Source organism: Beta vulgaris, chromosome 4, assembly GCF_026745355.1.
Source record: "Beta vulgaris subsp. vulgaris cultivar EL10 chromosome 4, EL10.2, whole genome shotgun sequence".
In the NCBI taxonomy this organism is placed as follows: domain Eukaryota; kingdom Viridiplantae; phylum Streptophyta; class Magnoliopsida; order Caryophyllales; family Amaranthaceae; genus Beta; species Beta vulgaris.
The window spans coordinates 48,364,762-48,378,614 of record NC_079205.1 but is presented as its reverse complement, the minus strand read 5'-3'; the positions used below and the strand labels follow the sequence as shown (position 1 = coordinate 48,378,614).

Below are 13,853 nucleotides of genomic sequence, written 5' to 3'. Positions count from 1 at the left end.
GGCATCTCACTATGAGACGCCTATCCAAGCTCAATATTTTCTATAGCATTGTTATTTGTGACTCTCGTATGAAACTATTATTGGAACTAATTTAACTTTTTGGTTGAGTTGGTCTTCTGACATGGTATCGAAATTCTGGGGGAATGATAAATTATAAAAATGTTCTTCGAGATATAATGATTCGTTTAAACTCTTGGTTGAGTTAATTATCTGACACTCTTACACCAACAAAAATTTCAAAGTCAATATGTCGAAAAACTTTTTATCATCTAGGATCGTCCCGAGGGTGTTTCTTAAGTGTCATGGTTGTGTTTAGAATTATAAACACTTTTCAATTTAATAATTCTTCTTGTTAAACTCCATTTATATGAGTTTTCGCACTAAAAGATTGAAAATCATTTGTTGGAGTTGTTTTATTCTAGTTTCTAGACAAGAAAAAAAGAAAACACCCACCTAAAAAGGCCTATTGCAAATTTGTGTCCCTCCAAATTATTCTTCTCTCAATGTTAACACGAAATAAGAGCTCTAATGAGTTGTTCAAACTTCTGGTCTAGGGCACTTAATTATGCAAGTATAGTAGTATCTAGTATGTGGTCTCTATTAGATGTTTAGTGCTAGAGGCTATCGTTGTTGTTTACCTGTCCAATTTTCAAGTTTACAAGACTAGTGATATATGTGCAGCTGCCCTACATTGCCAATTAGTTTCGAGATGAAGTCTTGGTAAAGTTTTATTTTGCGTTTGTAAGAGCATCCACCACCATGACATAGCTACCACACTATCGAACACGATAGGACAATTCTACTAGAGGAAGAAATCATTCAAAGAGAAAGGAAAAGATATTAACTTTTGGGAGACGATGAATCATAAAAGTAGGTATTTCTTTAACTAATCTAAGCCTTAGAATCTAAGGTAAATAAGTAATGTACATGGATGCCAAATGGACCCAAATTGCTACCCTGGAGATCTTACAAGTCTCTCAGAAAAAAATTGTTGACTACATGTCTCATAAATAGCTACCACAACTCCACCCAATTTCTGAGCAAAAATGGGGATACTGAAATGTTTATACAGGCTCTATAATGGTATCAAAGTGGATAAAAAAGAATCATATAAACACTTCACTGTTATAATTATATATAAACAGCATCAACAGGAAGTGATGTAGTTCTGTAAAGAGCACTTGGTAACAGTGAACCAGTGAAGTTCTTTGTATGACCCAAATGTTGTGTGGTATAGGAACCTTCCATCGCCTCGCAATTTCGAACCCTTTGGATTCTTGAAATGGGGCAGCTCTTTGAAAAATCTTCACTTTTTGCATTGTTTACACTTTCAGACTCTGAGAGCAAGATCCTTCTTTCGTGTTCTAATAATAGATTAAGGTGTAAAGATTGTGAGAACGTGTCATCTGCTTGATGTTGATCGCCTTCATGACAGGATCGCGGGGTTGAAGATTTCGATGAAATCCCGAGCTGATGATCCTTGACTTCCCTCAACTCTAGTTGGTATTTGGCTTTAAGCCATCTGAGCTCCCACTGAACTTCACTTTCACAATCATTTGTGAGGGGATTGTGCAATGAGTCGGGGACAAATGTGAAAGAATGTGAACTTGCAAGATGTTTGGTTAAGTTTCTTCGATTTTCACCCTTGGGCAAACTAGGTTGTGCTAACTTTTCATGCTCTTCATCAGAATGGATTCCTCCTGAGCCAAGTGAGCTACATTCTGGAGCTTCACAACGACCGCATGTTTCAGAGTGATTAGCACCATTATCTTGGCATGAAGTGGCTAGTTTTGAAGCTTCAACTTCATGATGCTCGGGCACAGACTCAGACCCTTCAACTTGAAAAGTGATCTCTTCAAACCGTCCATGAATAGCAGCAGCACAACCGTTAGGACACTGAAAAAATGTTGGGTTAAAGGCTCCAGGGTTGGTTGACAAAAAATCCATCAAAGAACCAATCGAGGTATGGGTAGAAGCGCAATTTTGGCACAATTTCATATCAGAAAAGCAAGTACTTTCTTCAAATCCTGGACCTTTTCTCCAGTTAGGTACCAAAGCGGCTATCTCCCCATCAATCATATCAGCAATGCTAGTTACATCTTGGTCAGTAATTTCAAGTTCTGCAACCATTTCGGTTGCAACGCTTAAAGCTGTATCCAACTCAATGTCAAAAGGAAAATAAATATTCCGTATGCGTCCTGTAGGAAGAAATAATTTGACATGTTCAGATTCAAACAAGCACAAAAATAAATAAAAAATGGTGTAAACATTAATAAATAGTGAGAGAAGGACCTTCTTTATCAGCTATTCTAAGTCGTAAAAAGATGCTGCCATCTTCTCTTTTCTTCCCTTTAATAGTTATGTCAACATCTGGAGAATGGTCATCGTCCTGTTGTTCAAATAACTCGATACCAGAGCTCTCAATCTCACTGGGATTATACCCACACTCATAGGATTCCAAATCAATGCCATTGGAGTATCCATTATTATAAGAGCTGTCACTGAGACTGTTGTAATGTTCAAGGAACGGTTGTCTGATTAAAGAACCAAGACCATCAAATTCACTTATGCAATCAGTTAACCTAGAATCATCTTCATAATCATCAATTTGGAGAAATGGGTCATTTAAAAGTTCTCTTGCTGAGAGCCTTGATGAGACAGTTGCCAGACATTTTTCGATGAATTGCCGCACTTCTGGATCTTTCACTTTGTACAAGGCATTTGGCTTCTTACCCTAAAAATTAGTAGCATATGAATATGGGTAAGAATGTGCTTGGCAGCTTGAGTCCCTTCTTGAAAGCATAAAAAATGTAGAGATAAAAAAGAGGATGTGTTCATGAAATCAGATGATAGGTTTTTGTTGTAGGAACAGATTTCTTACAGATATAACTTTCTTGTAGATTTGAGCAGGATTAGAACATTCACTGTATGGATACTCAAAAGTCACCATTTCCAGTATGCACATCCCAAATGAGTATATGTCAACCAATTCATTGTACTCTTCTTCATAGACTTCCGGGGCCATAAATTCCGGGGTTCCTGAATAGTCAAAAATTGTGCAAACACACCATTAAGTCTTATATTATCGTAATCAAACCTACAACTTCTGTACTCCCTAAACTCTAGAAGTTATTATGAGTTTATGACCAAATCACGTCAAATTTAGCTGTGTCACAACTGCATGATATATAACATTACCTCAATTATTGAAGTACAACTTGATCAATCTCAAGAAATGAAGCGTCAAATTACACAAAACAAACAGCAAGAGTACTGATGTTGACAACTAGGGAAAACAAGAAGCTGAGTATGCTCATGAGCTACTCAGCTTGTATGTTGTCTAAGCTCAGTCAAAACTTAAAGACCTTAGCAAGCAAGTGCTTGCAGAGTATCAGCTAGAGACCTAAAAAATAGTTCCACTTCTTCACAAAATGCTTGCAAAGTTTCTTAAGTGACAGACTATGTTAGCAATATAAATATTCGCTTTGTTGCAACTTGTTGCTCAAGCTCATAAGGAGCTCAGCTGAGCCTCGAGTCGAGTTGCAGGTAAAGCCAAGAATTGATTTAGATTTTTTAAGCAGAGCCAAACAAACCCAAACTCGAACTCAGCTTGATTATCACCCACCCTAATGAAAACCAGTCAGTGAGCCGTAGGGTTTAGGTAGTCCACTAACATACCCCAATCAACCATCACTTTCCCTATACATACATAAAACAATGACAACCCGGTGTCACAGAAGGCACTTCGGGGAAATAAGTTCACAAGTCTCCAGACCATCCAAGAACAGACAAAACTACAAAGAGCTATGATAGGAAGATGATAGAGGTAGCAATCGCGTACCGACACAATGAGCAGCATGAGATTTCCTGAGGATTGCAGCCAAGCCAAGGTCACCAATCTTCACTTCCCCTTGATTACCATTCACAAAAATATTATCACATTTAAGATCTCTGTGAATCACTGGTGGGTCATGGCTGTGTAAATAAAATAGCCCTTTTAAGATCTGCCTGCACCAGTGCTTCACTGCCCTGATGTTTACTCTCCTATGCTTCAACCTATACCTAATCAAAATAAATATGCCAAAAAAATAAAAAAACTGGAAAATTGTCCACAATAAAAATTGAAAAAAAATCCAATTGCTCAGAACTTAGAGAAGTTGACAAAAGATGACTTACTGTCTTAAAGTGCCAGAAGTGAACATTTCAGTAACAAAGTTGATATTCCTTTTAGCTGTATCAACCCAGGAAGTGTAGAACTTCATAATATTCTTATGTTTCAATGTTTTTAGTAGGTGAATCTCACAGTACAACCTTTCTAGATCTTCTGGACTTTGAAGAAAATCATAAAGTTTTACTTGATTCCAAGCAACTTCTATACCTTCATACTCATCAAATGCTCTATAACTGTCAACATAACAAAAAAAAATAAATCATGACTTAAGATCCAATCAATCTACAAATCTAGCAAATACCCATCTAATAAAAATTACCCAATAACTGAAAAAAATGATTTTTAATGAGTAGTTACATCGAATTAGTACTCATTAGCAAGATTAATGAAAAGGGTATCATGATTATTGATGAAATTAAAGAGTACAAGTTCAGATTTCATACACTATCTTGGAAGCTCCTTTCCCAAGGATTTCATGGTACTGCACAAAAATCCCAGAAAAAGCAAAAAGTAGGATTAAAAACCAGAAAATTATTGCTCAAAATGGGAAAAATTAAAAAAAAAATCAAAAAGAAAAAAAAAAAACTGTCATTATTTTTGCTTACTCTGCCATATCTTCCAGTTGGGTCAACTTCCACGAACTCAGAACACTCATCTTCAAGATTTGAAAAACCATTCATTCTCCAATAACTGTTTATCAATTTCAAACCTGTATTTTTTCTGACAATATTTTTCTTCTATTTATCTACAAAAATGTAACAACTAAAATATTGTTTTGTAAAGGATTTTTGGGTTCCCCTACTAAAAAGGTTATAGCTTTAACACCACAAATTAGAAATACCCACTTATTTTCTTTTTTTATCTAGAGTTGGATCAATCATTCATGTGATGAGAAAAAGGAAGATAGAGAAAAGAAAAGAACAACGTTATGCAACACATTTACAGAGCTACCCACCTCCAACCAGGGAACATGACAAGCAAGAGAGAGAGAGAAAGAAAGAAAGAAGTTGTGAATCAGTTTTAATTTTGTGTGTGTTTGGTTATAAATTATAATCCCTTTTTTCTCTCTCTTAAACTTCCGTGGAAGTGTATGTATACTTCATGTACCTTTTTTCTTACAAATTATGAGAGTGATTATTATAGTATAAAATGAAGGGTTGGTCCCACTAACATGTTGTAGTATTGCTAGAATGCTAGTTATTGCTTCTTGTTTTTTATTAAGGCTAGTGTTGCTGGTATTTGATTCTAGATCCGTGAAGTGTTTGGACCACAATGGAAGATTTTCTGAAATGATGTCAAAAAAGAGATTATCATTTTTAGTGTTGAGCAAAAAAATAATTTTGTAGACTTGTATTTATGTAAAGCTTGGATGTGAATTACTCCTAGGTGTTTTCTACGATGGGTAGCTGAATTTTTAGTAGGTGCTGGTTTATTAGCTATTCATAAGTCGCGGTCCTTTTTAGTTACTTATGAGTTTGTGAGGGCTTTAGCTTTGTTATAACAAATGTGAGAAAGAATAAATAATCAAATGCAAAACAAAGAAAAACGCACAACAGATTTACGTGGTTCACCAACAAGGTATTGGGTACATCCACGAGCAAAGAGAGAGAATATTTTATTGATATGAGGAAAACCAGATTACAAAGTAATCAAGACTTAATTCTTGGTATAAAATAACTAGTTTAAAACCTATTTATACCCCACTTAGGAAAATATGTTTCCGCGTCATTTCCGACTACCGCCCGATTGGGTCGGGAGACATCTCCCCAATAGGGTCGGGCGACATCCACCAGATCGGGCGACATTTTCCCAAACCCAAAATTGCATGCGGGTCCGATCGGGCGACCTCGCTCGATCGTAATTCGCTAACGACGCTCGATCGGGTAAACACGCCCGACGCCATTGGGCGCCCTGCAAAATAGTCTGCTGACATCTTCGTCTCGGGCCAGATCGCGCAGCACTGCCCGACCCGATCGGGCGGTCCTGCGAACATGCCTTTTCGACCGCATTTCATCGAACAGATTCAAGGCATATAATTATTCCTACAAATCTCCACCTTCACTTGAATCTTCACATAATAAACCAGACAACCAGATAACAAATGCATTAATCACAACGCCCAGATTCTCCCTGCAAAAGGATTTGCCCCGAAAGACAACCAGATCAAATTTGTCTCACTCCTAAGAAAATGATACCTAACATCTATATGTTTAGTCCTCTCATGATGAACTTGATCCTTGGCCAAGCATATTGTACTCAAGCTGTCACAATACACTGTCGCCTGATCATGATGTAGACCCAAATCACTGACTAGTCCCTTTAACCAAATTTCCTCATTAGCTGCTTCTGTCAAGGCCATATACTCTGCCTCAGTAGTAGACAAGGTCATTGTAGGCTGCAAAGTCGCTTTTCAACTCACAACAGATTCACCAATAGTGAACACATATCCAGTCATAGATCTCCTACCGTCCACATCCCCAGCATAATCAGAATCAGAGAAACCTGTAACTAAACATGCTATATTACCTCCATAAATGAGACCAACATCTGATGTACCTCTAAGATACTGAAAAATTCTCTTGACTACCTGTCAATGCTCCTTACCAGAATCACCCATGAATCTACTAACAACACTGACTGCATGTGCAAGATCCGACCTAGTACAAACGATAGCATACATCAAGCTCCCTACTGCACTAGTATAAGGAACCCGACTCATGTACTCCTTCTCCTCAGTAGACTTAGATGCAAAAGCAACGGACATATGACTATTGGAAACACTTAGAGTATCTATAGGTTTTGTTGTTGACATGCCAAACCTTGACAATATCTTCTCAATATAGCCTTTCTATGAAAGGAAAAGCTTCTTCTGAGCCCTCTCCCTATAAATCTCCATAATCAAAAAATTTCGAGCTGCACCCAAATCCTTCATTTCAAATTCAGCACTAAGAAGCTCCTTCAACTCCTGAACATCCGACCTGTTCCTAGCAGCTATCAACATATCATCTACATACAACACTAAGTAGATGAAAGATCCATCTATCAGCTTGTTGTGATACACACAACAATCATATGAACTCCTGTTGTAGCCTAGCTTCATCAGATAGCTATCGAATTTCTTGTACCACTGCCTCGGAGACTGTTTTAGCCCATATAAGGACTTCTTCAACTTGCTAACACAATTTTTCTTCCTCGGATGCTGGAAACCATCTAATTGAGCCATGTATATCTGCTACTCTAACTCTCCATGCAGAAAATCTGCTTTCACAACTAGCTGCTCAAGCTCAAAATCCTGATGTGCAACTATCGCTAGTAGCACCCTGATGGAAGTACTTCAGACTACAGGTGAAAAATTCTCATTGTAGTCTACGCCCTCCTTTTGTGTGAATCCTCTTGCAATCAGTCGAGCCTTATATACTTAACCCCCTCTACAGATGTCATGCCCCCTTTTTCTTGAAATTCCATTTACAGGTAACAATTTTTCTCCCAGAGGCTTAGGCACAAGCTCCCGAGTCTCGTTCTTATAGAGTGACTCCATCTCATCTCCTATTGCAGCAAGCCAATGAATAGACTCTATACATGTAACTGCCTCCATGTATGTAGATGGCTCATAGACATCCACCTCCTCAGCAACCTGCAGTGCTTTAAGCCACCATATCTTCAAAACCATACCTGTTTGGGGATTTCCCAAAAATTTTCCTCATCAGGACGCTCCCGAGCCAGGCTAGGCGCCTCTTTATTTGGTATTGAAGATGGTGGTGCTTTGGAATCAATGTGTTGATCATCACTCTCCTCATGAGTGACTTGGCGCTCCACCTGTTTATCAACACTGCCACTATCTACAACACCAATGGACTTCAACGTTGGGTTAATCATATAATTTTCATCAAAGACAACATTTCTACTCAGTATAACCCTACCTTCATACGGTGACCAAATTATATAACCTTTCACCCCATCCCCATACCTAGGGGTGAGCAGAAATTTCGGGTACCCAGATCCAGACCCGGTCCCAATCCAACTGGGTCCGGGTCTGGGTCCAAAAAAATTAGACCCAGTTGCATCTGGTTCCAATTATGGGTAGAATTTTTTCGGACCCAGTACCGGGTGGGTACCCAGTTGACCGATTTCAGCTCTTGGTACCCGGTTGGAGCGGGTCTAAGACCGGGTACTTAGAATTGGTTTTTTTCCTGTACTCATATAGAATTGGTAATAGGATAATAGTTGTTAAGTAAAAAGTTAGTACTTAGTAGGCTTTTAGGCCCATCTAACTATTTTAAAAAAATTTATAGCTCAATTGGCCCATCTTAGTATGTTGTTAAACTTACAACTGGGTACCCAATTCTAGACTTGGTACCCACCGGGTACGGGTCTGGGTCCAAAAATTTAGGACCCGATTTGACCAATTCCAATTCCAATTCCAATTCCAGATTTTTAATACCCACTAGGTCCGGGTCTAGGTCCGGATCTATGAAATTCTACTGGGTGCCCGGTTGTGCTCACCCCTACCCATACCCTACAAACACTCCCTTTTTGGCTCTTGGCTCCAGCTTACCCTCATTTACATGATAGTAAACATTACAACCAAAAACTCACATATCTGAGTAATTTGCAGGTTAACCTGACCACATCTCATATGGTGTTTTGGGATAGCATGTTATACTGACGGTTGATCAGATAACATGTTGTACTAACGGTTTCTCTCCAAAACCTTCTAGTCATCCCAGCATTAGAGAGCATGCACTAAGCTCTCTCTAGAAGTGTCTGATTCATTTGTTTTGCTACACCATTCTACTGTGGTGTATTGATGACAGTATGATACCTATCAATCCCTTAAGTCTTGAGAACTCATCGAACTCAGACAAACAGAACTCCATACCATTATCAATTTGTAGCCTTTTGATCTTCTTCCCAGTTTGATTTTCCACCAGTGCCTTCCACTGCTTGAAATTCTTGAAAGCTTCACCTTTTGACTTCATAGGAATTAACCAAGTCATTCTTGAAAAATCGTCAATGAAGGATATAAAATACCCATGACCTCCCAAAGATTCCGCGCTTGAAGGACCCCAACAATTAGAGTGGATATAATCCAGAGTACCTTTTGTTCTATGAATTCCCTTAGGAAATTTGCTATGATGCAATTTTCCAAAAACATAATGCTCACAAAACTCAAGGTTTGGGACCTTATGGCCAACCAGAAGATCTGCCTTAGAGAGGATTTGCATCCCTCTCTCACTCATATGCCCAAGTCTCAAGTGTCATAGCTTGATCATATCCTACTTCTGAATTTCAGACGAAGCAACATCAGCTAAACCTGAGAGAGTAGAATCCTGCAAAACATACAAGGTACCACACTTGACCCCCTTCAATACATCCTTTGAACCCTTGTAGACATACACAACTCTACCCACCTCTAAAACAGAACCCCTTATGTCTAACAGACTAAGTAAATCAGATTCTTGGTCGTTTGTGGAACATTATTCAAAGTGCAGAATGTACCATCATGTGTCCGGATCTTGATAGAGCCTATTTCAATTGTCTTGCAAACTACACTATTAGCCATTGAAATACTACCTCCATCTACCTGCTCATAAGTAGTGAACCACTCCGTACGAGGACTCATATGATACGACGCTCTAGAATCAAGAACCCACACATCATTATAATATGTTTGTTCATAACAACTAAAGCAAGATCATCCTCAGAATTCAAATTTTCTACTGCAACAACAGCTGAACCAGACCCAGATTTATTTCCCTGATGCTTCTTTTTAGGACATTCTTTTTTCCACTGCCCCTTCTCCTTACAGTAATTACAGATATCTTTAGGTTTAGGACCCTCTTTAGATTTTACACATTTCTTAAAAGTCTTTTTACCATGTCCGTTATCACTACTGGCTACTAATCCAGAAGCCTAATTATCTGTACATAACCTACCAGATGCCTTATGGCACAATTCCCTAGCATGCAGAGATTATCTAACCTCTTCTAGGGAGACAAAATATTTACTAGCAATGAAAGATTGCATAAAATTTTCATATGATAACGGTAAAGAAACATGCAGAATCAAAGCAGCATCCTCATCCTCCACCTTAACATCAATATTATGCAATTCTAGCAATATTGCATTTAATTGATCTAGGTGATCTCTAAGAGGTGTACCTTCATTCATACGCAGGCTGAACATACGTTGCTTCAAAAGCAACTTGTTGGTTAGAGATTTTGTCATATATAAACTCTCTAATTTCAACCACAGACCAGATGCAGTTTCCTCCTCTGCGACTTTAGTGATTATGTCATAAGCTAGACACAACATAATCGTTGAATTAGCCTTCTCCTCCAGAGTGGTCATCTAAGCGATAACTCATCTGTTGACTTCTTTGTCAACGGTGCCCATAACCCTTGTTGCTTCAGTAAAGCCCGCATTTTGATTTGTCACAGACTGAAATTGTTCCTTCTAGTGTTTTTATCAATTTTCACATTCATCCCAGACATCTTTCTCAACCTGATCGAACACGAAGCTCTGATACCAATTTGATATAACAAATATGCGAAAGAACAAATAATCGAATGTAAAACAAAGAAAAATGCACAACAGATTTATGTGGTTCACTAACAAAGTATTGGCTAGTGGCTACGTCCTGTAAATTAGCCTGCTGACATCTTCAACTTGGGCCCGATCGGGCGGCACTGGCCGACCCGATAGGGTGGCCCTGCGAACATGCCTTTTCGACCGCATTCCGTTGAACAAATTCAAGGCACATAATTCCTACAAGCTTCTTATGAATGAGTCGGTGAAAGCTTCAACAATTCAACTACATATTGAAGGTAGAAAATACAACGATTGATGCATATACACGACATTTTGAACAACCTTTGTTTCAAAGCATAAACTGCATCATGGAAGCCCTAAATGGCAACATAACCTACATTTTTATTATGCCATGATGGTCAACAATAATTCACAATTGTTATAAGATTCATCCGACCCATCCAACATTCATTCAATGCTCACAAAATTTTCACAAAATTTAAAAAATCCACATATAAGTCATAGTTCATGTTAGTTATGATTCCTTAGATACAATCGACCCATTACAATAAACATACTTTTTTCTGTTTTTTTAATTGCATTATTTATTTTTTGACACTATTCACCAACTAATTTTATTAAGCTATCTCACATCGTTATATAAAAAAAATATAGTCAAGTGAGGTCTTGTTAGATTTGTCTCAATGCAAGGATTTTAATACTTTCTACGTTCTAAAATAGATGAAACACTTACCATTTTAAGCCGCTTTAAAATAATTGAGACGTTACTTTATTGAATTTTTTAACTACAATAATACAAACTTTATTTTGTCCGTTCTCTCGCAATAATACAAACTTTTGATTATTTTTAATGATACAAACTTTACATCAAAATTCCTCTAGTAGGTCAAGTTGACTTGCAAACTGTAAAACAGGTAAAAAAAAATTTACAAAATGATATTTCTTCTTTCTCCCTCCTCCCTCAACCCTTCCTCCACCCCACAGCCACCACCAAACCACCCCCTAGAAGCCCCCGAAATACACCAAACCCAGCCAGCCCCACCCCCAAAATTTCAACAATTTTTATCTTGATCATATTTTCTTTTCCCTTCATAACATCTTCTTGCATCCGAAACGAGGTATTATATCACATCTTCGCAGGCTTAGGGAAAATATCAAGAGTAAATTTCTGGGCAGCACTTATGTTGCCTTAATCTTCATTGCACCCCTCATAAAAGCAATTTGAGGGTTCATTTTCCCAGTTGCAATCTTAAGAAAATCTTCATCCTTGAATGAAAATGCCCCTAATTTTCACAAAACCCACTATCATATTTCGCAAGTTCAAAAAAATTGGTAGCTGAAAATTAAGAAATTTAGTGCCCAAAAAAACATAAGAATTTGATCACAAAACCCTAACCATTCTTAACCTCTCCCTTCTTAAGATCGACCATGCAAATCACCTCATTAAACCCAATTTTCACACAATCGAGAAAATCCCACATCAATAATAATCCAATTTCCTCCCAATTAAGAAAAAAAAATTGAAGAATCAAACCCCGAAATTCAAAGAAAACAAACGCATTTTTTTTACCTTGGGTGCGATGTGGAGTTGATAAACAAGACCAACTTTCTTGGTGATTTCTTTGTCGACATCAGTAGTGAGATGGGTTTTCATCTGTTCTAACAAAGCATCGAATTTCAGTTGCTGATCGGAGTCCGCCATCTACATGTTTGATGAAATGTCGCAACCAAGTGTTTATTGGTTGAGTCATACTAAAGAGAATGAAATTAGGGCAACGAAATTGAAATTGGTACAGAAGAGGTGAAAGAAGAAAATAAAGGTTTTAGAGAAAGTGAAGAAGCTGCCATTGTTGAAGGTCAGAGAAAAATTAGTAGGGTTTATGAGAAAAAATACAGAGAGAAAAATAGTGGTGATAGTTATTTTTGGGGTCGGGGAGGGAAGGGGTGTCTTTCCATTGGGCAGGGTGGGGGTAAGGGGGAGGGGAAAGGCAGGGCAGTGGCCATGGTGGGAAGGGGGAACAAGATCAATGGAGGGGAAGGAGGGAAAAAGTCTTTTTTTAAAAAAAAAAATCTCCCAATGAAATAACAACACGTGGCCTTATTAGTGCCACATCAGCTAGTGAACTCCTACAACAAGTTGAAACGGTCATGCCCTACTGGAGGAATTTCGATATAAAGTTTGTATTATTTAAAGATGATTAAAAGTTTCTATTATTACGAGAGAAAAGTTTGTATTATTGTAGTTATGAAATTCTACTTTATTTGGTATTTACTTTTATCTATCTCTCTCCTCATCACATGAGTCCCTCTTTTTCTTTCTCTTTATCTCTATCCTTTCTTAAATTCCCATGTCAGTCCCCTATGTTTCATTTAAAATAGAACATATGAGGTATCAAGTTTGTATGATTATTACTTATACGCAATTATAGATATTGATGTTTAAAAAAGTGTATCGGCAAATGTGAAAAACGAAATGGTTCAACTAAAATATTACAAAAAGTATAGGATTATAACTAATAATTGCCAAATGCTAAAGTATATGCCTCTTAGTTGATAAAGATGTATCGGCTATTGGAGAGAAGCTAATTGTTGATCCATGTGCCACATCATGTGACAAAAGTAAAGACAAGTAGATGTGAATGGAGATTGTTAAGGAGGTGGAATAGGGGAAATATATATATGTGAATTGAGATTATTCAAAAGAAGGTAATAGAGGAGGTGGAGGTGATAGAGGAGATGTGAATGAATGAGACACTAATAATTGGTCGGGAAGGTAGTATACTGGATAACAGTTGGTACTGTTGTCAAAGGAAATTGTTAAATATCACCCCAAAATTAGTTAAAATAGCCCCAGGACTATTTTATTGGACCGTTCTATCCTTCTCCTTTTTTCACCACCCACCATCACCTACGTCCTTCTGCCACCCGTCACCTCCACCACCACCAACCTACTAACAAAATCGAATTTTTTTGGAACCATGGGGGCTAACGTCCTGCCTGGACGTTCCACCCATGGCCCGAACGTCCAGGCCCAACGTTAGGGCCATGGGTGGAGCGTACGGGCGGGACGTTCGTCCCCATGGTCCCAAAAAAAATTGAGATTTATGCAAAGAAATCTAGCCATGGTGTT

General features: G+C 38.0%; 2 protein-coding genes across 2 annotated transcripts; both read right to left on the bottom strand.

The window, feature by feature from the left end:
• Positions 1–858: 858 nt before the first annotated feature.
• LOC104890916 (probable serine/threonine-protein kinase WNK9) lies at positions 859–5,262 on the bottom strand. The gene is made up of 7 exons (XM_010676531.4): positions 4,777–5,262; positions 4,615–4,652; positions 4,177–4,404; positions 3,842–4,062; positions 2,882–3,039; positions 2,293–2,734; positions 859–2,198 (listed from the first exon to the last, which is right to left on the bottom strand). Exons 1-7 carry the CDS (start codon positions 4,849–4,851, stop codon positions 1,132–1,134), a joined length of 2,229 nt encoding a protein of 742 aa, XP_010674833.2. The 5' UTR covers positions 4,852–5,262; the 3' UTR covers positions 859–1,131.
• Positions 5,263–11,812: 6,550 nt separating this feature from the next.
• On the bottom strand, positions 11,813–12,425 carry LOC104890917 (sterol carrier protein 2-like). Its single transcript, XM_010676532.3, has 3 exons — positions 12,295–12,425; positions 12,120–12,181; positions 11,813–12,006 (listed from the first exon to the last, which is right to left on the bottom strand). The coding sequence occupies exons 1-3, from the start codon at positions 12,423–12,425 to the stop codon at positions 11,903–11,905; spliced, it is 297 nt and encodes a 98-aa protein (XP_010674834.2). The 3' UTR covers positions 11,813–11,902.
• Positions 12,426–13,853: the final 1,428 nt, after the last annotated feature.

Bases quoted from the DNA above. Each gene is read 5' to 3' on its own strand.
- LOC104890916 (XM_010676531.4), bottom strand. From the start codon at position 4,851: ATGAATGGTTTTTCAAATCTTGAAGATGAGTGTTCTGAGTTCGTGGAA. The intron at 4,063-4,176 runs GTAAGTCATCTT...TATTTTGATTAG, and splicing joins ACTTCTGGCACTTTAAGACA to GTATAGGTTGAAGCATAGGA. The intron at 2,735-2,881 runs GTAAGAAATCTG...ACTAATTTTTAG, and splicing joins TCTACAAGAAAGTTATATCT to GGTAAGAAGCCAAATGCCTT.
- LOC104890917 (XM_010676532.3), bottom strand. From the start codon at position 12,425: ATGGCGGACTCCGATCAGCAACTGAAATTCGATGCTTTGTTAGAACAG. The intron at 12,182-12,294 runs GGTAAAAAAAAT...TCTCGATTGTGT, and splicing joins CAACTCCACATCGCACCCAA to GAAAATTGGGTTTAATGAGG. The intron at 12,007-12,119 runs GTTAGGGTTTTG...TGTGAAAATTAG, and splicing joins GAAGGGAGAGGTTAAGAATG to GGGCATTTTCATTCAAGGAT.